At 50.0% G+C, this 22,126-nt stretch overlaps 5 protein-coding genes across 5 annotated transcripts; 4 read left to right on the top strand and 1 right to left on the bottom strand.

Moving 5' to 3' along the window:
* Nucleotides 1-323: 323 nt before the first annotated feature.
* VFPPC_08249 (mitochondrial import receptor subunit tom-22) lies at nucleotides 324-854 on the bottom strand (the record flags this gene model as incomplete). Its single annotated transcript, XM_018286989.1, has 2 exons — nucleotides 324-697; nucleotides 767-854. 2 exons carry the CDS (start codon nucleotides 852-854, stop codon nucleotides 324-326), a joined length of 462 nt encoding a protein of 153 aa, XP_018143817.1.
* Nucleotides 855-4,055: 3,201 nt separating this feature from the next.
* On the top strand, nucleotides 4,056-4,475 carry VFPPC_17834 (hypothetical protein; the record flags this gene model as incomplete). The annotated part of the gene is made up of 1 exon (XM_022429512.1): nucleotides 4,056-4,475. One exon carries the CDS (start codon nucleotides 4,056-4,058, stop codon nucleotides 4,473-4,475), a length of 420 nt encoding a protein of 139 aa, XP_022285434.1.
* A 1,119-nt stretch (nucleotides 4,476-5,594) lies between these two features.
* On the top strand, nucleotides 5,595-5,951 carry VFPPC_17835 (hypothetical protein; the record flags this gene model as incomplete). Its single annotated transcript, XM_022429513.1, has 1 exon — nucleotides 5,595-5,951. The coding sequence occupies one exon, from the start codon at nucleotides 5,595-5,597 to the stop codon at nucleotides 5,949-5,951; it is 357 nt and encodes a 118-aa protein (XP_022285433.1).
* A 4,711-nt stretch (nucleotides 5,952-10,662) lies between these two features.
* On the top strand, nucleotides 10,663-13,925 carry VFPPC_08247 (NAD-specific glutamate dehydrogenase; the record flags this gene model as incomplete). Its single annotated transcript, XM_018286988.1, has 2 exons — nucleotides 10,663-13,775; nucleotides 13,835-13,925. The coding sequence occupies 2 exons, from the start codon at nucleotides 10,663-10,665 to the stop codon at nucleotides 13,923-13,925; spliced, it is 3,204 nt and encodes a 1,067-aa protein (XP_018143816.1).
* Nucleotides 13,926-19,594: 5,669 nt separating this feature from the next.
* VFPPC_14373 (ring finger domain-containing protein) lies at nucleotides 19,595-21,846 on the top strand (the record flags this gene model as incomplete). Its single annotated transcript, XM_022428915.1, has 5 exons — nucleotides 19,595-19,598; nucleotides 19,676-19,828; nucleotides 19,889-19,962; nucleotides 20,026-21,711; nucleotides 21,784-21,846. 5 exons carry the CDS (start codon nucleotides 19,595-19,597, stop codon nucleotides 21,844-21,846), a joined length of 1,980 nt encoding a protein of 659 aa, XP_022284398.1.
* Between the last annotated feature and the right edge of the window lie 280 nt (nucleotides 21,847-22,126).

Here is a 22,126-nt window from a genome sequence, read left to right as displayed (position 1 = left end):
CAAAGTCTAAGGTAACGTGACAAAATACATGTGAATCCACCCGTCGTAGGAGATGAGATTGAAAATAAGATATAAAATCCATTCCGCTACGGCGCCTCTTTTCCATAGTCCACCCCAATGCGCATTTCTATTACCAGCCCAGGTATCCCAGTCGCTCATATTTCATCAAGCGGCGATCGTGAAACTCCTAGCTTTCTTCCCAACACTGTATTGTACACAAAAGGGCACAGCTAAATGGCCCCTTGACTGGCTTGTGATGAAGTTTGTCGTCGACACGACAACCTCCCAAGAAATTCCGTCATAATCCAATTAGAAGAGCGAGATTATAGTGAGGGCTTGGCTTGACCATCACCCAGAGCGGCTCCAACCTTGTCAGCGGTGTTTTGCTCTGCGCCCGCAGTCAGCAGCTCACTTCCGGTCTGTCGCATGTTATACTCCTGTTCCATGGCGGTGAGTTGCTGGTCCTCGGCGAAAGACAGAGCAAAAGGAACACCGAAGAACAGAGCAGACGTGGTGATCACCCAAGCACCCTTGCCGCTGAATGACAAAACACTCCAAGCCTTGCTGGAGATGGAGTTGACACGGCTGGAGATCCAGCCTCTCGTGGTAGGGGGGACGATATCTCGAAGTGCATATAGACGTTCCGCCAGGGTCTCGTTCATAGGGTCGTAGTCAGAATCATTGGAAATTTCAGAGTCTGGAAAGAGTTGATTAGATAAAGGGCTCTTGGTTCAGCCTCCTGGCGTAAGCGGCAGCGGGAACGAACCGGTATCAGTGAAATCATCGTCATCGACGTCAGGACCAGCCTGGGTGGCCTGGAAGTGCTCATCCTCAACTTCGGTAAGGGTGACCATTTTGGCGGATAGGAGAAGTGCTTAGAGATTTAGACGCTTCGTCACAGGGGTTGAGGTGTGTCTGGCCACAGGATCCCCGTGCAGGCTGAAAGAGTATGTGTATACGACGGACGAGTAATAGTGTATGCCGTGAATGCAGAATGATACAAAGCTGCAGACACTGGACGGTGTGGGCGGCGTTGTCGTGATGCGCACGCTATGCTATTGTTCGTTTTGGTTGTATGGTCGATTCGAGAACTGCGTCACGACTGCTCTATCAAATTTTTTGGAAGGAGCTCACCTCACGCACCCGACTGACCGGGGGTTTGTTCCGGCTCCTGCTCAGTTTAGCCGAAGAAATGGAGACGTCACGTGGCGTGTTTCCAGATACAATTGTTGCTCTCGCGAAAGCGGCAGGCGGAATGCAGATGAATGTGTTACTTAAGAACTTTTACAAAAAAAAAAAAGGCGTAAATGGTGAACAATAGGGATTTAGTGCTTTCATTGTTTATTCTCACGTTTCTTTTTGTCCTAGAGTAGGGACAGTCTGGCGGGATACAGCCATGATGGTTAGAATTGATACGGCATGTCTTGATCTGATTGGCTGATTACAACACTTTTGGAAACCTACATTACTGTTCACTGCATGGGCGACGTTGACCTTGCCTGAGTGTCCCTTGGATAGTTTTCCAGGAGTACCTAGGTAGTCATTGGTTGTTTAGGCATGCCTTGTGTGTGACGGTTCATTTGGACCTACACTTACTTTAATAACTGTCTGGTGCCATGTACTGTCTGTCCACTAACCGGCGATAGTTCGCGGAGTTGTTTTGTTAACACAGTTCTGCAAGAAGTAGGAGACTACTCAACAATTCCCCCCCAACATGAACCATATTAGCCAGTATCAACTCGATCACCTAAATATAGGGTTGAAGAAAGATATCCATTATTATATGATAGTAAAATTCGCGTGCAAACAAGGAATATTCGATTCACGCAATTTTGTATAGGGTACGCGGGTTCACCAAGAAAGCGTGCAAGTGTTCAGGTCTCAGATGCAAATAGCTGGTCGAAGACGGATGGGTGATGTCTCAACCAGAGAAACCGAAAATCGCAAACAGAATCTATTGTGCCCACGCATATACCTTTCTGCGTCAATGCTACTGCAGCATGCATACGTTCCCAGATGCGCACAGGTTTAGTCTATTCAAAGAGGAACCACATGTCATGTCTGCTTTACGCCAGCCGTCAAGTTCAAGTATCATTAGCTCATGTATTTTAAATACACCGACACAATTGCACCGGAACACCAAAAATGTTGTTGAAGATGTCTTGCATCTAGATCTGTTGTCGTACGAATGCCGAGCGACAGCAGTACGCACGAGTAGTTGTAAGACAACATGATCATATTCGTCTTCTAGAAGCATATGCCCTCATTGAAAGGCTCCGATTGCCGCTAAACACCAGAAAAAGGGGGTGATCAAGCTGTCAAGCGAAATTAAAAGGACAAAGGTGTAATAGGGATTGTGCTGCGCCCAGTCATGTGATTCACGATGTCTTGTTACTCCTTGCTAGCAAGGGCGTTGGAATCCGGGGAGTGGTGTACGGATAGTTAAAAAACCCAGCTAATAATAACACTACTGAAAAGGATCGTGAAAAGTACGAACAGAGTACATGGCAATTGTTGCGAGTTACCGATGCTTCAGACCCCGCGATTTGGCATCGTCGGGCAGGAATGTGAGATTTGGTAATTTCGCATGGCCGCTTCTGGAATCGCCGACTTGACTACGACTGTTCACGTGGTCTCTTTGACAATGGCGAACGCAAGCCAGCCGAGTAAATGTAAGGGGTAGTGGCATTTTGAATTCCTTTCGCGGAATGACAAACGATTAGACGACCGGGCTGTGTTGGTGAATTGCCCCTGCGAAGAGTCACCTGACGTTGGAAAGCATCGTGACCGCTACAATTGTCATTAATGGCCGAATTGTCGCGGGAGATTCGGAGCCCGCTCGGAAGCTGTGGCGTGTTTGTTTTTGTCACTTTCTGGCTGGGCGTCAACGGCGCTTTTACCAAGTCCCGGCGGCAAAACTAGGAACATTGAAGCCATCAGGAAGTACGCACGGGGGTACAGGTACATCATCATGGCATACAGATACACTAATGCTTACGGGAGAGGGTTGGACAACATTGAAAGAATTGAAGGCTGATGGTCGTCGAAACCACACATCATGACTCAGCTGGCGGTTACGGGAATGCGATGCAGAGCAATTGGCAGCAGTGGGGGCACAATGCCGCATAGGGTTTTAGAACTTGACGTTTCCCGTCTCTGGTGGTCCTTGTACTTATTATTTCATGGCCCTGGTGGTGCAGGCAATAACCTGTCTGGTCCTTGGCTAGCACCAATGAAGCAGACTCGCAAGGTTTTGATGCGGGCGCAAGTCAAAGGGACCCAACATGAACGAATACAATCCAGCTCCGGGCGCTTCATCAATGATTGATTGCTGGGTCGCATATGCAAACATACGTGTGGTACCAGAGCTGCAGCCATTTGAATGCGAGGAGCAAGTGATATCGCTAAAGTTGCACAGCATTAGGGAATGCAAGTAACTCATGCTTGGGACCAGGTTGGCAGGGATAAAGGGCCCGTCTGTCCGTGTCTTCATTCATTCATTCATTTATTCATTCATTCAATGCCCCCAGTGCAAGTATAGTACATGCGAGAATCGGTTGCGATGCCGCTAAACATGGAAGAAGGCGAATCCGGGGATCACTTCCAGCCTGGCTTGGTCTTCTCAATGTGGGTGCGGGAATGGCTCAGGGACGAACCATGCCATGGTGGACTGGCCCGACCAAACCCAGCATAGCAAATTCGGAAGGGCGGAAAGCATCAAATTGACCAGCATCTGGAGGTGAGAAGGGGTGTGGCGTCAGGACAGGGGACGATCGACTCGACGTTGAAACCTTTGAAGTCAAGGTGTTCAGTGACTTCGAGTTGACCTGGCCAGAGACACCTTGCTGACTGAAAAGTACAGTATCAACCATGCCGAGTACAATCAAGTAGAATTCGTCTTTGCCATCATGTTGCCAGTTGGCCGGTTGGTCAGCGCGTTACGTGCGAGGCAGGCTGATGAGGTGCTTGGGCTCATCGAATCGACTTCGTCGCTTGTACGTAACAAGTGTCCCCAGAAGTGCCAAAAGGGGCGTTTTGGTGAAGCATCGTGACCAATGCACAGGGATCTTGATATTTGGCCCCAGTCATTCCATGATGGGGTCTTGTTTGGTACTTTGCTTTACTTGACCGCACTGGAAGTTGGCGGCCAAAAAGCCCAGTACAGCACTGTGAGACACAACCCCGTAGTTGATCGTGTTCAAAGTTTGCTTTCCATGTTGCCCTGGGGAGACTTGACGCTATTTTGTTTTCGCAGTGGATATTTTTTCTGTTGTCCTCGTGATCCGTACTGTTGCCAGAATCGGCTAGGAAACCGCACACCCCCTTTCCACCTTCCCACTTCTTCGCTTCATGTTTATTCAAGGTTCATGTTTCTTTCTTTTTTTCCCACCAAAGTATTCTGCGCTGTGTATGTATGTGCTCCGTACTCCATACAAGCTCCAGCCAGCTCCGCCTGGTCTGGGCCAATGAACTAGGACGCGGGGATCAAGTGGCATGAACATTGATTGTAGGTTTTATGCCAAGTATGAATTGTTTGGCACCGTTTTGCATCGAACAAGGATCGACCCATACTTCATCGGTGTGGTTGTCCTCTGGCGCCTCTCTTTAAATGGCAAAATAATCCGAACAAAACTTTGCAAATAAGGAGGAAATCTCATAAAACACTGATTTGTGAAGCTTTTCGTGATAATGATATGATCCTTGCAAAGCTTGGTTCCTGGCAGTGATGTGCAACTAGCGCTGTGTGTTAGGCTATTACAGTCTGGCCGCTTGCACAAGGATGGCTATGTATGGAGAGACGGCAGGCCGTAGCATCGAAAGCACCTTATTAGCCAGTCGGCATTCGACAAGCCAGATAGACATTCTGGTCAATGGTTGACATGTATCGGCTCTCTTGGTATGCAGCAGCTGACTCAAATACTTGAGCGTCAGGGGTTTTTCTTGACACTCGATCTCAGTGATCTCTCCCAGGCACAGGACAACCAAGGCAAGATCACCAGTTCCCATAATTTACCACAGCCATTGCCTAGGTCTCCCGAGTCTTCTTCTCTACATACTCCGTACATATCTTCAAGACATGTACGCAGTACACTTCTAGACTGGAGTCTGAAAATTCGTTTCTTGTACTCCACGGAGGCGCATTAGAGGATAGCGTTAATTGAAGATCACCACCAATGGTCTGTTTGTCGTGGTACTTACACACTTATGCCCCGCCACAATGTGCAGAATTCGCTACTTTGGCAAGCCCGCATAAAGTTACAGCCCGCATAATTTACGGCATGAGCTCCGTTCTTTCTTACCCCGTGAAATTGCTATACTTGACTGATCATCGTTGATGACACCGTCATCTGGCGCCTGAGAGCAAACTTTGAGCCCATGTGGGCTGGAGGATACTGGGGTGGCGAGGGTGTCGAGGTGTGCAGAGAGTTGTGGTCGCTGGGGCACATCAAGCCTACCAGTGGACCATCGATGTGTCTAGCATGTGTCTTGATAGGCTCTTGTGGCCAGCCATGGGCCACGATCAAGTAAAACGGGGGTAATAGAAACGTCAACCTGGCCCGTCTGGAGAAAGCTGGGGGTAATAGAAACCGGGAATGGCTTCGTTCAGTTGCCCCAGAAGGCCGTGGCCCAGGGTGGCCCAGAGTGGCCAAGCTTGCTCCAGCCCAGTGGCCTGGTTGACTCTTCCCATGGTGATGACCCTGCTGCCAACATCACCGCCAGGTTCTACTGGACAATGGCATGCCTCCTCCGGGGGTGCCGGCCGCCGGCTGTGGCCTGGTGGAGTTCTTCTGGTCCGATGTGGCTCCAGTTTCGCTGCATTTCATGCCTCTCATCCTCTCGCTTCCTCTCCTCACCCTCCGGCGGCACCCGGAGGTGGACCCCGACCGAATGATGCTCCAACTTGCGGGCCAAATCTTGACTTTTTTTACCCAGCCATGCAGTGTAGCTGATTGTAGTTGGAGAGATGTATTGTCTAAATGCTGCTTCCTTTAAATTATTGTAGATGAGAAGAAGCCTCTGGTCCTGAGGCCATAATCGCTTATGTGCCCATGAGCAGATGCTGTTGGACCAAAATTTGAAGAGGGAGCAAGCCTATTGACAGCATCAAAACGGTCGCCAACCCTATCTAGATTCTGGCCGGCCAGAAAACTTCTGCCCAGTCACTGTTGGTCGTCGTTCAGTGTTAGGACAATGGGCCGCTGGGACCTATTGGCTGGCTCATGTACTTGTGGTATTCTTTCCGCTGGCGTGTTTTGTCCAGCAATGTACTGCATGTCTGGGATAGAAATGCATCTCCGATTGCACCAAATTGTGTAGCGTATGGCTTGTGCGGAGTACATGTACTGTATTTTGATGGTGAACGAGCGTGAAAATATGCGGCCGTTGATCTTTATCCGGGCCCCGCGCCGCCCGTTTGCTTCTCCGATGCCCCGCGTTTTTGGCCGTGATGTTTTCGAGATGGCTTTTTCTATCCATGGCGGGCGCGCCAGGTTAGTTTCCGAGGGCGCGCAACGGGGAGAAGAGGAATTTGAATTTCAATAATTCCTAAGAATTCGTCTGAAACAGTACCTACATACTGTATGGAGTATTAGGTGCACGTTTTGGTAACTCAATTCAATCAATTCCTGAGACATCCGTCGCGGAACCTGGAAGCCGAACAAGCGGTAAAAGAGGGCCATGGGGTGTAGAGCCATGCATGCCATCTGCACATCCTATTCCCTAACGGTTAAAACACCTCGTCGCTGATGCATCTGGTGGGGAGCCGTCAACGTCCAGATGAGGTGTTATTAATGACGAGGAATAGCAGAGATCTGTACAATGATACAATAGTTTGTACATGCGAACATCGAATGGTGTCATGTGCCTGGCGACGCAAAATTTTCTTGCATCATTCTCTTATTATGGTACAGTAGTTAAGATCAATGGTGGAATTACTTCGATCAGGGAAATGGTCCAGAGTCGAGGTTCCCACAAAGCGCCATATCTCTACTATAAAATTGTTAGCACGAAGTATACAATGTCGGGATGTTGACACAGCCTGGGCTCATAGGAACTTCGACTTTTATGAAGATGTGCCGATGAACTCCCTTGCGGCCTCCACTGCCTCTTTCGGTTAAAAAAAATGTCAACACTTGCACGCCAAGTATTAATATAACAGGGCTTGAAAGAAAAGAGCCTGGCTGCTTTGTTGAATTTGGCCGAGCTTCCAGAGGTAACTCGTTGCCGGTTCTGGGCTGTATGCTGCTTCCTGGGCTGCCCTATGGATATGTTAAAATCTCGGTAAACAGGTAGGAACACAAATAGGTTGCATCTATATCTTTGAGAGGCAAGCTTCAGGTGGTTCTGCAAGTGGTGAAATTTCGTTCACCAGGCAAAGGTCCAACGAAATCAAACCCACATTGCAACAAGGTTGTGATCCACGTTGCTGCCGCAATTCATGTCCGATGGACAAAGGTATTCACTCTTGCAGTGTTGGGGGAGAGTGGTCCGAGCGGCGAAACTATGGTTCAAGAAGGCTCTGGGGAAGAGAGATCAATTCTGAATGATTGCACTGTACCAGTAGAGTAGTGTGCTCCGTATTTCTGGCAAAGAACTGACGGAATGGCGAGCTGGGGAACAGCCACGGCGACATCTGGGGCGGCCAAGAATGTACCAGAGAAATCTCTGACCTGTCTGGTGATGCATCGCGAGACAGGGCAACGGTCAACTACCAGACCAAGGGAGTGGGGCGTGGGAACCGATCGGGCTTAGCTCGTCTCCACGATGCTGCAGCGAGGCTCAGAAAAGAAGTCCAACAGAAGCACAGAGAAGTCGAGGTCGAGGAAAAATTCCTTCAAGCCTCGAATAGCCGCCCCATCGACAGCGGAAAAGTCAGCGGTTTGCACCATCCCACACGAAATTGAGGACATGCAAGAATGCATACCTTGTAAGTTTGCTTGGGATATTTTGCCTCAGCCATCACAGTGCCAGACCACCAAATCCTGCACTCATGCAGGCGGCTACTGTACTTGCTGTACTGTACTTTCTTGGTACCAAACCGAACTCATGTCAAGTACTCCGTACAGCAAAAGATCAATTGGCTCCCTCTCCACTGAGGGGCCTGGGCAAGTCATGCTGGTGCGCTGCCACGATGCCACGGACCACTGAAAGCGGTGGTTCCTGACACCTGAGCGGCCAGGTACCGGCCACCAGGGCCACACCTTTTTCCTGGTGAAGTCTAGTGCCAACTTGGTATTTGGTAATAATGAAGCAAGTTGGGACGCCTCTGGATCTTTCGCTGGGGCAGGCCGCAAAGTCAGTTGAGGTCGTGATCACGATCGGGTGTGTAAGTCGGTGACGGTAGGGACAAGAAGGGGCGTGAAAAGTTGCAAGATTCTTTGTGAGGCGGGAACATCATACCCCCTTCGCCTGCACGCTGGGGTATTGTATTATGATTGTTTGCTTAAAACGACCGGGAGAAAGGTACCAGACAGTAGTCGACGGCGTATCAGTTGAGTACCAGACATTTTTATGTTGCGGCATATGGAGAACAATAGCCAGGTGAAGAGTCAACGAAGACCATAATTTAAGAATCATGCAGCAGGCTGTGGCAGGTCTTGCTAACTCTGAAGCTCCTGTCTCCAATGTCAGAACCCACGTAGTATTAGGTTTGAAGGGACCCGACTAGAGGCGGGAACACGAACAAGTCTTGTGCCAGGTGTTCTATTAAAAGCATTGTGCCACCAGACCAACAAATGGAATCAGGCCAGCACTTGCCTTGCTTTGACCAGCCTGTTTGGTTTCTCTTCACTGGTACCAGACCAGACCCCTAATTATGCCCGAGCCAGGTGTACAGTGCATACAGGCCACGGACTGGAGTTGACAGGAGGAGCCCAGACAGGAGCCGTCTGGTCCGGTCTGGCCTGGGCTGGTGTCTCTCTTCCCGTACCCATCGCCAATTGAGTGATCGGAGTCGGCATGCCGCGAGGCAGGGCCCGGGGGTTCAAAACGCTGTCTGGTCATGATGTGGCTTGGTTCTTGGCTCTGGTCTGGAGGTATCTGGCTGAGTTGACATGGACCAGACTAGAGCAGAACTCGACGGCTTTGGCAGCTCTCTTGGCAGCACAGGCGCAAGGTGCAAGGTGCAGCTGCGCCGATTCATTCCAAGGCAGGGTACCCACAGTCTACTTACGCAACCGGGGGTGGACAGTCTGGGCCCCTCCTTCCCTTCAAATGCTCTTCGCCCACCCCACGAGGGGCGGCGGCAGGTACGAGGTGTGTACTTGCCGCAGGTTTGTTGGTACCGGCCTGGTTGCCGTGCAAAAGTCCAAATCCAAAGTCCAGTCCAAGCGGATCATGAACAAAGATGAATCCTCGAGCACGACGCCGCCCTTTCTGAAAGGTGTCGTGGAGCTCTAGCTGCAAATCATACTTAAAGGGACCGTCGCCTGGTGCCTCTTGGTCCAGTTTGCCTTGTTCTGGCTCTTTGATGATCATCAACCCTTTACTCTTTGCCAATTGGCATCAATAACCTTCCCGCTGTTTCACAATTTTCTCCCTCCCGCCTCTTATCTACACGTCATCTTGACCTCTAAGCCCGTTGCCCTTATCCCCGGCTTTGTTCCAAGGTCAATCGCCTCAATTGCTACATCGTGCCTTTTGCCTGTTTCCGGCCAGCATATACACATTCAGCAATCGCGTTGAGACACCCTCTCAGGTACGAATTCCTTGTTGCCCGCACTTCCTCCCTCTCTCCGTGGCGGAACGCTGGTCGTATCCAGACCCCCAGGCCAGGAACTCCAGACTGTTTTTTAGAGCCGAATGAGCCGCTTTGGGGTTACCTAGCCTCGTTTGTCCTCGCGACCTCCGGAAGGGTGTTGCGCTAAAAGTCACTCTGCTAATTCTCGAAGCAGCCGGTGCACCACGGAAGCCGTTGACATAAATCTTGTCACTTCCTCACCAAAAATCCAGCCTCCGTTGATCATCGTGTTATTTCGTCTGGACGAATATCCGCGGCTGACACGGTCCTTGTATCGACAGAAAATTGTAAGCGACCAAGTTCCAGAGACACTTACACAACGATTACCCCACCATACAACCCCACGATCACATTCCGACTTACATAGCGGTCGTCTTCGAACTCAGTACCTCTGCGACAGATCTTGGCTAACACCAGCGAATTAGAAGCTATAATACTTTCTGTGATAGAATTTGTCTTGATTGATCGGCAAATCAACCCACGACAAAACGCCTGGAAATAGACGTTCTAAAGCATCCAAGGTGAGTTTTCGCAATCTCGCTGCCATGGGACTCACCTACTTCCCAGTTTCTTTCCCCCAAAACCCCTGGCACTTCTATGACGACTTTGATTTCCCTCTTTGTTTCTGTTCCAGTAAGCACTGGCATGCTGCAACTGATGTCTTGCTCATTTTTTCAATCTACGATGCCCTCATTTTGGATTGTCTATCGGAGCCTCATTCTGCACTTTCACCCAGCGAATACTGCATAAACTGCGCACCCCCCCCCCCCGTTGTGGTGTTGCCTTCTTTTTTTTCTCGAAGCCCATTCCCCCTCCCGCCTACAGTTCTACATGATATGGTGGCCGCACAATTGCAGAATGCTAATTTCTCATCTCGTAGGCGTTCTACAGACATACTCAAACATAAAACTACACAGAACAAAATGGCGTCATCAGCACCTAGACCCAAGATCTTGGCTGAGGTTCAGTCCCAAGAATCCAGCCGTGGACCTTCTCCTCAGCCCACGCATTTTTCCGTTCCAATGCCAACACCACCAAATGGCAATGGCCACCGAACACTCCGATCTGCCACTGTGGGCTATGTTGCTCCCGAGTTTGCGGGAAAGACCGAGCAGATGGAGTCTGTCAAGCAAATTCTGAACTCAGCCGGCTATATCCCACAGCCCTTGATCGACGATCAGATCAAGTGGTTTTATGAGCAGTTGGGCATCGATGATGTATACTTCCGCATTGAGACTCCTGATGCCATTGCCAATCACATTAGCTCCCTCTACGCCGCCAAGGTTGCGGCTTATTCCCGCGAGGACAAGAAGGAGGAGATTCGCTTGGACATGGAAGCAAACGACCACGCTATCTATATCGATACCAGTGAGCCAGGTGAGAGCAACGTTGGTGGACCTAGATACGAGTCTCGTCTTGAGGCCAAGTACCTCGATCACCAAGGCAAGACCAAGTACCGTGTGGAGACTTTCCGCTCCCCAGCTGTTATTGGTGCCAGCCCATCATCAAAGGCGACACTCCGATGCTACTTTGTGTATCAGTGCCAGTTCCCCCAGAGCCCTGAACAGACAGACCCCAAGGAGACCGACATTGAACGCATCTCGGATGCTGGCTTCTGGCAGAAGGCTACAGAAAACACGAAGCAAATCTACCAGGAAATCATTGAGCTAGCCGTCAACCGTACTGGCCCTGTCATCGAAGTCTTTGATATTGAAGATGTTGCTGAGAAGCGTCTGGTTGTTGCATTCCGTACCCGTACAGCCCGAGGGATGTTCTCTGCTCTCAGCGATCTCTACCATTCCTATGGAGTTACCAGCTCCAGAAAGTATGTTGAGCAGTTCTCCAATGGCATCACTGTCATGAGTATTTATCTCAAGCCGGCGACTCACACAGACGGATACTTCCCTCCTTTGGATGAGTCTATCCATCAAATCACCAAGGAAATCTCACTTCTGTACTGTCTGCCTCAGAACAAGTTCCACAACTTGTTTGCAAAACGCGAGCTCAGCCTTCAGGAGGCTGTCTATGCCCATTCATCATGGGTATTTGTTCAGCACTTTTTGAACCGCCTTGGCCCTGAGTATGCTTCATTGTCCGACATGTTGGACATTGACGACCCAGCTCAGGCTGCTTTGCTTTCCAAGTTGAAGCGCCGTCTGCGAACAGAGACTTTTACTCCTGATTACATCCTCGAGATTATTCAGACATATCCCGAATTGGTCAGACTTTTGTATGCGTCCTTTGCAAACGTCCACCTCGGGGCCAAGAACGAGCAAGTCGCTGTCACCCCCGCCGTGGATGTTCTCAGCGATGAGAAGCTCAAGGACAAGATCTCCAAGACCGTTGCCAATGAGCACGATGAGATGGTCATGACTGCTTTCCGCGTTTTCAACAACGCTATTCTCAAGACCAACTATTTCACCCCTACTAAGGTTGCTCTTAGCTTCCGCTTGGATCCTGCATTCTTGCCCGAGGTAGAATATCCCCGCAGGCTCTACGGCATGTTCCTCGTCATTGGCGCTGAGTCCCGTGGTTTCCATCTCCGCTTCCGAGACATCTCCCGTGGTGGTATCCGTATTGTCAAGTCCAGAAGCAAGGAAGCCTACGGGATTAACGCCCGAAACTTGTTCGATGAGAACTACGGTTTGGCTAGCACCCAACAGCGAAAAAACAAGGATATTCCCGAAGGTGGATCCAAGGGTGTCATTCTGCTGGACCCGAAACAGCAAGATCGTGCCCAGGAGGCTTTTGAGAAATACATCGACAGTATCCTCGATCTCCTGTTGCCTGCCCAGACCCCTGGCATCAAGAACAAGCTTGTGGATTTGTATGGCAAGGAAGAAATTTTGTTCATGGGCCCCGATGAAAACACGGCTGACTTGGTCAACTGGGCAACGGAGCATGCTAGAGCAAGAGGTGCGCCCTGGTGGAAGTCTTTCTTCACTGGCAAGGCACAGAAGCTCGGAGGTATTCCCCATGACAAGTATGGTATGACGACGCTATCTGTCCGCGAGTACGTCAAGGGAATCTACAGGAAGCTCGAGCTTGACCCCGCCACTGTCCGCAAGATGCAGACTGGTGGACCAGATGGTGACCTGGGCAGCAACGAAATTCTCCTTGGCAACGAGAAGTGGACTGCTATTGTGGACGGGTCTGGTGTTCTCGCTGACCCCAACGGCCTTGACAAGGATGAGCTCGTCCGCCTAGCCAAGAAGCGTGCCATGATCAGCGAGTATGACATGTCCAAGGTGTCCAAAGAAGGATACCGCGTTCTCTGCGAGGATACCAATGTGACCCTCCCCACTGGCGAAGTGATCACCAACGGCACATCCTTCCGAAACACGTACCATCTCCGCGACACAGGCATGACAGATGCATTCGTTCCCTGTGGTGGTCGACCTGAATCTATTGACCTGATCTCAGTCAACAGACTCATTAAGGACGGAAAGTCCACCATCCCATACATTGTGGAGGGCGCCAACCTTTTTATCACTCAGGATGCCAAGCTGAGACTCGAGGCTGCTGGTTGCATTCTCTACAAGGATGCTTCAGCAAACAAGGGCGGTGTGACCTCGTCCTCGCTCGAGGTTCTCGCTTCTCTGTCATTTGATGATGCAGGGTTTGTGGAGAACATGTGTGTCGATGCCAAGACTGGCGAGGCACCACAGTTTTACAATGATTACGTTCGTGAGGTCCAGGCCAAGATCTGCGAGAACGCTCGCCTCGAATTCGAGGCCATCTGGCGGGAGCACGAGGCGACGGGTGTCGCTCGTTCTATCCTCTCAGACAAGCTTTCAATTGCCATCACTACCTTGGATGAGGAGCTACAGAAATCCGACTTGTGGGCTAACGAGAAAATTCGTCATGCAGTCTTGAAGGATGCTTTGCCGAATCTTCTGCTCCAGAAGATTGGCTTGGATACTATCATCTCTCGCGTGCCGGACACCTACCTGAGAGCCATTTTTGGTAGCTACTTGGCTAGTCGCTTCGTGTATGAGTTTGGCAGCGAGCCTAGCCAGTTTGCCTTCTTTGACTTGTAAGTACATACATCCGGAGAGAGAACACAAAGAGCCGTCACTAACGAAATTAATGCAGCATGTCGAAGCGTATGGCAAAAATGACTGGCAAGCCAGATGGCGCCGAGCAGGTCAGACGTATGTCTGTGAGCGGACATGCTGCCCTGTAAATCATCAAACAAAGATTTGGCTTGATTTTGTTTTCTATTGCATTAGCTACACAAGCTCTACTGGGCTGTTGAATGTGTTTTTTTATTACCTCATGAGTTATATATGAGAGATAAAGAGTACTCGTATCGCCATGAGAGGCAGATTATTAGCATTGGGCAGGGTGCATTATTGTTGCGTGAATTTCTTTCTTTTGAGACTCGCGAGTTCATTTTGAATACTATTGAGCATTGGATTGGAGAACAGGCTGGGAAAAGTTCAAAGAAAATGGCCGAAATGCTGTGACACGTTCATACACACCTCAAGGTGAAGCCATCGAGGTCTTAGAAGAATATATACTACTAATAATGTTGATACTTCAAATACTTCCCTGGGCCGTTGAGAAACGATTGGACGATTCGTAGACCACAAGACACAACCCTATTGTTCGGGGGGCTAGGCCATGACGAAAAGGACCTTAATTTAGACGACTGTGTCTGGGGCTTGCTTCCTCGGTGGATTTATGTTGGTCCTGGGCTGGTTTGTTTGACTAGTACATACTTATTCTCCCATAACGACAGGCATCACGCAAACCAAGTGCAAGAGATTGTTGTAAGTTTAACGTTGGGGCTGCCTTGATGGCCTCTACCCCCCTCCTCCCTTTTCCCACTACTAAAATTGTACCTTGATGCAATTTCTTTTTTCCCCTTCCATTTGCAGTACTGTTTTGTCGTCCCAATGGTGACCTACATGTGAGAGTCTGATTATTCATAAAGGTGATTTACCTCGATTGACGCTCAAAGTTGACCCTTGATTCAGAGCAGAGACAGTCCCCAATAGTTGGGCGATTCATTGCCAGATTGCCTCTTAGCAGGCGAAAGAGGCCCAGAATAATACCCGCAAGTTCCCGGCTTCGAGGGCGGCTGTGTTCGGCAGTCCTGACTTGGCTTTGACAGGCAGACTAGACCGGCAGGGCAGTCTGAATCTTTAGCACAAGCTGTAAAATCCCCTCCCGTAACACATATCTTTTGCCCGTTGATACGTTGAACACATATAAGTGTACCTCCTGGGCAGAGATTGTATGGTGGAGAGCAGCTCAATGATGGGGTGGTGCACTGGTCGTAGACGGCACATGTTCCCTGAGAGCAGAATTCATTGGAGCCACAGGTCTTGCCACCTATTTATTTAAAGATGTGATGTTAGTACAGTAGTAATAATATAGGGCCAACTGGCTTCAAGCTTGGGCTTGACGACTGAGGAGCGAGGCAAGACAACATACAAGATCCACAGTTTTTGGAATCAGTCATGGTGTTGACGCATTTTTCGGAGCACAAGGCCATGCCGTCGCGTGTATTTGGTCGAAGAGGACCGCAGGCGTAGCATGGGCCGGTTCCCTTGGCTGCAAGTGATGTGCAGTCTTTTCCAGGTTGGGCGAACCCGGCAGAGCACCATTTTGCGCAAACCGAGTTGCCTTGTGCTGCTACTCCGATGAAGTGTAGTGGTAGGATGGCTCCTGCTAAGTCTATACATTCAATTAGTCAACAAAACAGACCATGGTTGGTTGGTGATTAGTCTTGAAGGCCAGACAGGTGTCGTGTCTTGCTGTGGAAGGGAGGGCATGTAGGTAGACCTATGGCTTGACTAATACTAACTAGAAGCTAGGTAGGTGGATGTACAAGATGATGAACATACCGTAAAGGACTTGTACCATCTTTCAAGAGTGAAACAATTTTTCGGATAATATTCCTTAGGTTGTGATGAGATATGGAATGTCCGAGAGCATCAGCGGTTTTATATCAAACAATTCCTTTAGTATTGCACTGCGAGTAAACCTCATCGACCCAACCAGTGTCGCGAAATACTTTGCATGTTGACCGACGGAATGTGCCATTGCGCCACTGCGCCTCAGTTACTGTCCGATCCGAATTGAATTACTTGAGTTGCCTTCAGCTTAGACATCAGCTGAGGAAAAACAAACTCTCAACTTCAAAGCTGGGTTTGGTGGCGTGAACCTCACCAAGTACCGACAGGACATTATAGAGTTATTGGCATCAAATTTGGGACACGAAACACCTTTACTCTTGATAGTGACAGATGGTGTAGAAAGGAGATTATGCCATTACGCTATGATGCCATTTAATAATGCTCTCATAAAGTTTGACTGATAGTATGTGACGAAAGAGTGACATGTAGACATCACCCTCATTGAATTGACATGCGTAGCTCAAGTGTGCGCGGGCGTTCAGCCTTGTAATAGTCCGTGTAGACCATCAAGCACGATTGACGCCTTGGCATCTAAGTCCCCGCGAATCATCTAAGATGTCCAATTATTGTTGATAAATGTCTTGGGGATGAAGCGTCTCGACTCTAAGAGGGCGGTGTTTGTGGCGTTGTGCTGGCTCGGCTCAGCTGGCGCAAAGGCATCAAGCATGGCTACCTAAAGACATTTACTCTTGCTTTTGTCGTTTAATACTGCCCTCGGTCAAAAATAGCATTTTATGCAAGCTTAAGAAGGTACGACTAACCGTACACACGTGGTCTTCCTCCGTGTCGGAATATATGAATATATTCGTGATGTTGGAATCGTGGGGTAGATGCGCCGTGTGCCACATCCGGGTCGGCAATTCATGGGGTAAAACACAAGTGGAAAAGATGCAATTGACAATCATCTAAGGATAGAGTGGAGCTTGGATACGTAGATTTGTAAACCTCGAATACTACAGACAGTTATCGCATAAATGCACCACCTACGTAGCATCATAGACATTCGAGTACGGGCCAAGGACGTCAACCGTTTTGCCCCCAGAGTTGCTAGATACATATATCTGAGCGGTAATATTTGGCCCCGAATAATGTTTCCAAAAATAAATATATAATATATATTAGAATCGGCAAGGCTAATGACATCTGCAATTGTTATAGACGGTGGCATTCGTATGGCATCGCCCAGATGATATGTGACGAGGAAGCTTTTCAACCGCAAGTGGCTTGTTGGGAATGGCAACGGTCTGGTCACGTCTAATACCAAGTACAGGCAGGATACGCCATGCTGTGCGGTTGGTTGGCTAGTTATCAATCGTGTTCGGTGAAGGTTGATGAGTTCTGGTGCGTATTGTAAGTACTGTGCAGTATCCGAAGTTGTAAGCGCAAAGAAAGAGGTCAAGTTGACTTGAGAATTATGTTCCGGCCGCCTTGTTGGAGATCTCAAACGATGGCTACTGCGGCTGGCCAATCAGAGGCAAAGCGGGCACTTCTTGAAACACAGTCCTGGCACATGTTCGACATCCACTTTGAGGCTTGCTACTGGCCAGTCTCAACGTCTGGCTTGGTTCTGGTTGGGCTGGGCTTGGGCTTGGGCGTGGGACAAGAATATGGGACAAGGAGGTTTCGCAGCCCCTTGCTGGCGAGGACTGCCTGGCTTGATTTGATGCCTTTTTTTTTTTTTTGTTGTGCCAATTGCCCTCCAATGTTACCCCTGAAGCAACTGGATTCTTGCTCAAAATTTTGGGACTGGAGTCAATCGACACTGCTTGACGTTGGATCGTCTTGACCTGCATGGTGCCGCGTTTTGAGTGGTCAACGTCGACGTGCATCAAGTGCCGACTCGACTCAAGTGCTGGGCTCGACTCCAATCCCCCATCCCCATCCCCATCCGAACTGGGCACATCTGTCCTCTGCCTCTGCCTCTCACTTTATTTTCTTCAATTTAATTCCCCCCCCGCCAAGCCCTTCCATCTTGCGCAACCACCCTGGCGGCTTCGATTAATTATAGAAGCCCAACTGTGCGTGGATGGCACGGAATCGAAATCTGCCCAAGCTGAAGCCCCAGACCCCGACAAGCGTCTCCATCCCTCGTCCGTCCTCGTCAAGCGACCTTCGCAAATCTCGCTTCATGCTCACGTCGTCCAACATCAGCCAAAATCGAAACCAGGGATCAGTGACTTGGGGGCAGTTTCGGTCACAGTCAGCTTTGGCTTTCTTCGTTGCACAGCTTGCACCATCTTACCCAGTCACCACCTGCTAGTGACAGCCAAGCCTAGTCTGTTGCTCTCTGGCTACCCCGTTTCTATCAGACTGGTCCTCTCTTTGAGCTATTCCTTGCCCACATTTGCATTGTCCACATCGTCCGCCCGTCCGTTCGCATCGTCCGCTTTTCCCCCTGGCACTAGCTAAAATACCGGCTTCGTTTTAACACGCCGTGCGACTCGGAAGGCCAGGCGTTAGAAGTTGGGACTTGGGGACCTCTTCCACATCCCCGCGTCGCTCCTTGGCTGGATTCTCGAGCTCACAATGACGAGGCCATCCATCATTCGTGCCGGTACGTTTCCAATTCTTGTTTTTTTCGTCCCTTGTTCGTTTCTTGCGCAGCCTCTGTGCCATCCTGTGGTCCTTGCTCCTAGCCTCCCCATGCGCCCCTGGTCGCTCTTGTTTCCAACCTGGGGTTTGCTTCCTCATAGCCGCCTGTGCCAGGCACAGGCACAGGCACCGGCACTCTCGCCTGCGATGGAGCGATGCATTCCAGCCACCAACCCAACCTGCTTCAATATCCCTCTTAAACTTTTCTTGTTTCGCGCCTCTATCTAGCGCAGGTGACGCTCGTTGTAGATGGCATGAGCCTCAACCAAAACATTACTAACTTTGCTCCTCTTGCCGTCGCATTCTACAGACACGCTTGACCTTCAGGATCACGTTGCACCGTCGGCCAAAGACCACCACGCCAACCACCCTCACACCTCCGACACACCTCCTGGCGCCCCAGGCGTGTCAATTGCTCCTCACCAGGCCGAGACACTTCGCGAGGTCGCTCACGAGACTGCTGAGGCCGAGGCCCACAGCCCGCGGGTGTCCTGGTCCAACGGCAAACCCAACGACACTACCGAACTGCTCCAAGAATACGCCGAAGATCACAACGCTGCAGACAAGCACAGCCTTGCCGGAGGTGGCCTGGGGATCGAAATGTATCACCATGATCAGCAGGATGCTTTGGCCATTGCGCAAAATGGCGGCATCTCTTCCACGGACGAGGAAGACCTGGAAGGGGAGGGCGACGATCTGGATGACGATTTGATGGATAAGATCTCCAGCTCCCCCTCTATCGAAGACGGTGCGTTGAACCCTGTTAAAATGCCAGCGGCTTGGCCGCGGCGTGAGTCCTCTCTCACGTCACTTCTACGACAGTTGGATTCAGCGAATGTGACGACCGAAGCTATTGTGCCAGTGGCTGCTAGCCGCGTCTCCGCTGAAGAAGTCATCTCTGTCCATGAGACAAGTGTATCAAAGCTCTGCAAACTCGAACCTATTGCTGAGTGGCAACGTGGATCGAGTCCCGGACTACCATGGGAGCCGTCAAGCCCCGGTGGACGTCAAGATTGCAACAAAAGACTTGAGAATCCCCTTGAACCGGAAGTCGGACATCATCATGGGATTACATGCCCTTCATTTGCCATGGCAGACTGCTCTGGGGAAATGGCTCGCCTTACCAAGGCTTAGGATCCCTTGCTTCAGCGTGCTGGGCCGGATTCTTTTCTTCAGTCACATCCTCTTGAGGGATGTCAATTTGATGATTTTCTCAAGCTTCCTTGTTGCGAATTTCTTTGTAGCTCAAAGGGCACGAGTCTCGGTGGCGGTGATCAACCTGCAGTCCCAACAAACTCCCTTTGTCTCGTCCGACCGGAGCAATTCGCGCATTGCGATGCGTACTCTGGCTATCCGCTATCCAACCAAGCTGGCTTGCTTAAATCTTGTAGTGAGGACGAATGCTTACTTGAGCCAGAGGACATCGACTTCGAATTCGTTTACGCTCTCCACACTTTCGTCGCGACCGTGGAGGGCCAGGCAAATGCCACAAAAGGCGATACGATGGTGCTGTTAGATGATAGCAACAGCTATTGGTGGCTCGTGCGAGTAGTCAAAGATAGCAGCATTGGTAAGGCTTATCTTGCGGCTTCCGATGGCACATTCTTTTTTGCTAATATAGGACATGCAGGTTATCTTCCCGCCGAGCACATAGAAACACCCACTGAACGACTGGCACGGTTAAACAAGCACAGAAATATTGATGTATGTGCAAGTTCAAACAACATCAAGAATCTAGCCTACATGACTGACCATGATCGCACGCAGCTTTCTGCAACCATGCTCGGCGACCAGGCCCAGAATAAGAAGAATTCTTTCAAATCCATGCGGCGGAGGCGGAAGACTGTAACATTTGCGGACCCTACATATGTTGACTACTCCGATTTCGATTACTCCACCGATGACGAAGATATCGAAGAGCTCTTTGGTTCGCAACAGAATGCGCATCAAAAAGCACAACAACAGCAGCAGCAACAACAGCAACAACAAGATAAGCAAAATGGGGCTGAAGATTCTATCACAGACGAGACTGCTAAGGTGGAGCCCCTGAAAACCCGTCCATCTAAAGAGGAGAAGGTATCACCAGAATCAACAAAGGATATGGGGGCAGATGATGATCCGATGAGGAGTAGTGAGGAATCTGTTGAGGAAAAGCCTGAAGGCCCTAGTCGATCTAGAAACGGGACCGTGAGGAATACCGACTCGTTCTTCAAAGACGAGAGCGTGGAAACAAAAAAGATCACCCTCACACCGAATCTCCTTCGCGACGACAACACTCCGAGACAATCCAGTGACTCAACCACTAGGGATAATAGGTCTGGGTCAAGCTTGGATAAAATGGACCGAGAATTACTCTCCGACAAGGAAAAGAAGAAGCTGAAGGACAAGGAGAAGAAAGACAAGGAAAAGAAGTCCGGCGGTCTCCGAGGATTCTTTTCAAGAAAGGATAAGAAGAAGGCCTCGGAGGAAGATGATGAATCGTTCGGCAAGCGGTCTATGGACATTATGTCCGATTCGCGAGAGAGCGAAGACCGCTCAATAGAAGAGCAGTTGTCGCCAGAACGTGCAGGATCTCAACGGCAACCCTCCAAACTCCAAAAGAACGTGCCAAGTAACAAGGCAGGAGTTGTCCAGAAGTCGGTTGAGCTGTCATCGTACCTTGCTGAAGGTAGAACCAACGACGTGTCAAATGTTCCGCCAGCATCTATGCGAATTGTGGATCCGGACACGAGCGAAGCTCAGCAATTACCATCATCAAAACAGACACAAACACGAGAGGGTACCAGAGAACGGTCGGTGTCGTCTTCGGGCCAAAAGGATGAGAAATCTGTCATGTCAAAACTCGTGCCGGGCCGAGCCGCCAGCAGCAGTGCTGATCCCAAACCCCAGAAAACCGTCAAAGCCAAGACACGCATGGAACTTGACGCATCAGACAGCTCCGAGCTGGAAGAGCCTCATCCTGAGCGACCAACCGCCACCCTGCCCGCGAGTGCAGAGCAAGGTCAGCATGGAGGGCCTGAACAAGCTGGTGAAAGTCATCGTGGTGACACTACTCAGGCTCCCAAGACTGCCAGAGCTGCTCACACACAACAAATTCCGGGAAGACAAGAAATCGAGAGCAATGGTTACTCATCTCCCGCGAGCGCTTCTAATCCTCCTGCGCTCATGGTCGATACCTCGTCACCCGAAGGCAACTCGCCGGAAGCATCACCATCACCAGAGCTTGTGCAGGCTGTTGGTGATGCTGGCAGAGAAGGCAGTACTACGAGTAGTGGAAAGGAGGGAGCTTGGGACGACACCAAACTTCGAGCCTTCTTTGACGAAAGCGATCATATCCGTGACTTGCTCGCTGTAATATATGACAAGACAAACGTTGAGCCGGCAGGCATCGACCACCCGGTTGTCGGTGGACTCTTCCGGGAACAAAATGCAAAACTGGCAGAAATTACGACGGTAAGCAATAACAGTCTGTGATGAACCGAAAACAATCATAGGAATAGTGGTGCTAATATGCATTCTCTATAGCAATTGGACAACATGCTCGGAGACTGGCTTGCCAGAAAGCAGCGTCTTCGTGGCACCATATAGATTCTGCGAGGCTATTGAATATCTGCTCGAAGCAAAGGGTGTAGTTCAACTTTGCTAGGAGTGATATTGTTGGCCCCTCGTCTTATTTTCTTTTCCTTTTTTCGTTCACATGAGATACCAAAATTATCCACATTCACATTGCAACGGTTGCTTCTTTGGCATTTAGGCATCAAGATCTGAAGTGGGACCACTGCGGTCTTCATCAGCTATTACGGCGTCAAGGGTCTGGACTCATTTTGAATTGGAAACGCGGCCCAAGCGGCAGTTTTGAATGCGCGCT

This window comes from Pochonia chlamydosporia, chromosome 4 (assembly GCF_001653235.2).
Source record: "Pochonia chlamydosporia 170 chromosome 4, whole genome shotgun sequence".
In the NCBI taxonomy this organism is placed as follows: Eukaryota; Fungi; Ascomycota; class Sordariomycetes; order Hypocreales; family Clavicipitaceae; genus Pochonia; species Pochonia chlamydosporia.
Note: the sequence above shows the minus strand (reverse complement) of the source record. Positions and strands in the feature narration are given on the sequence as shown.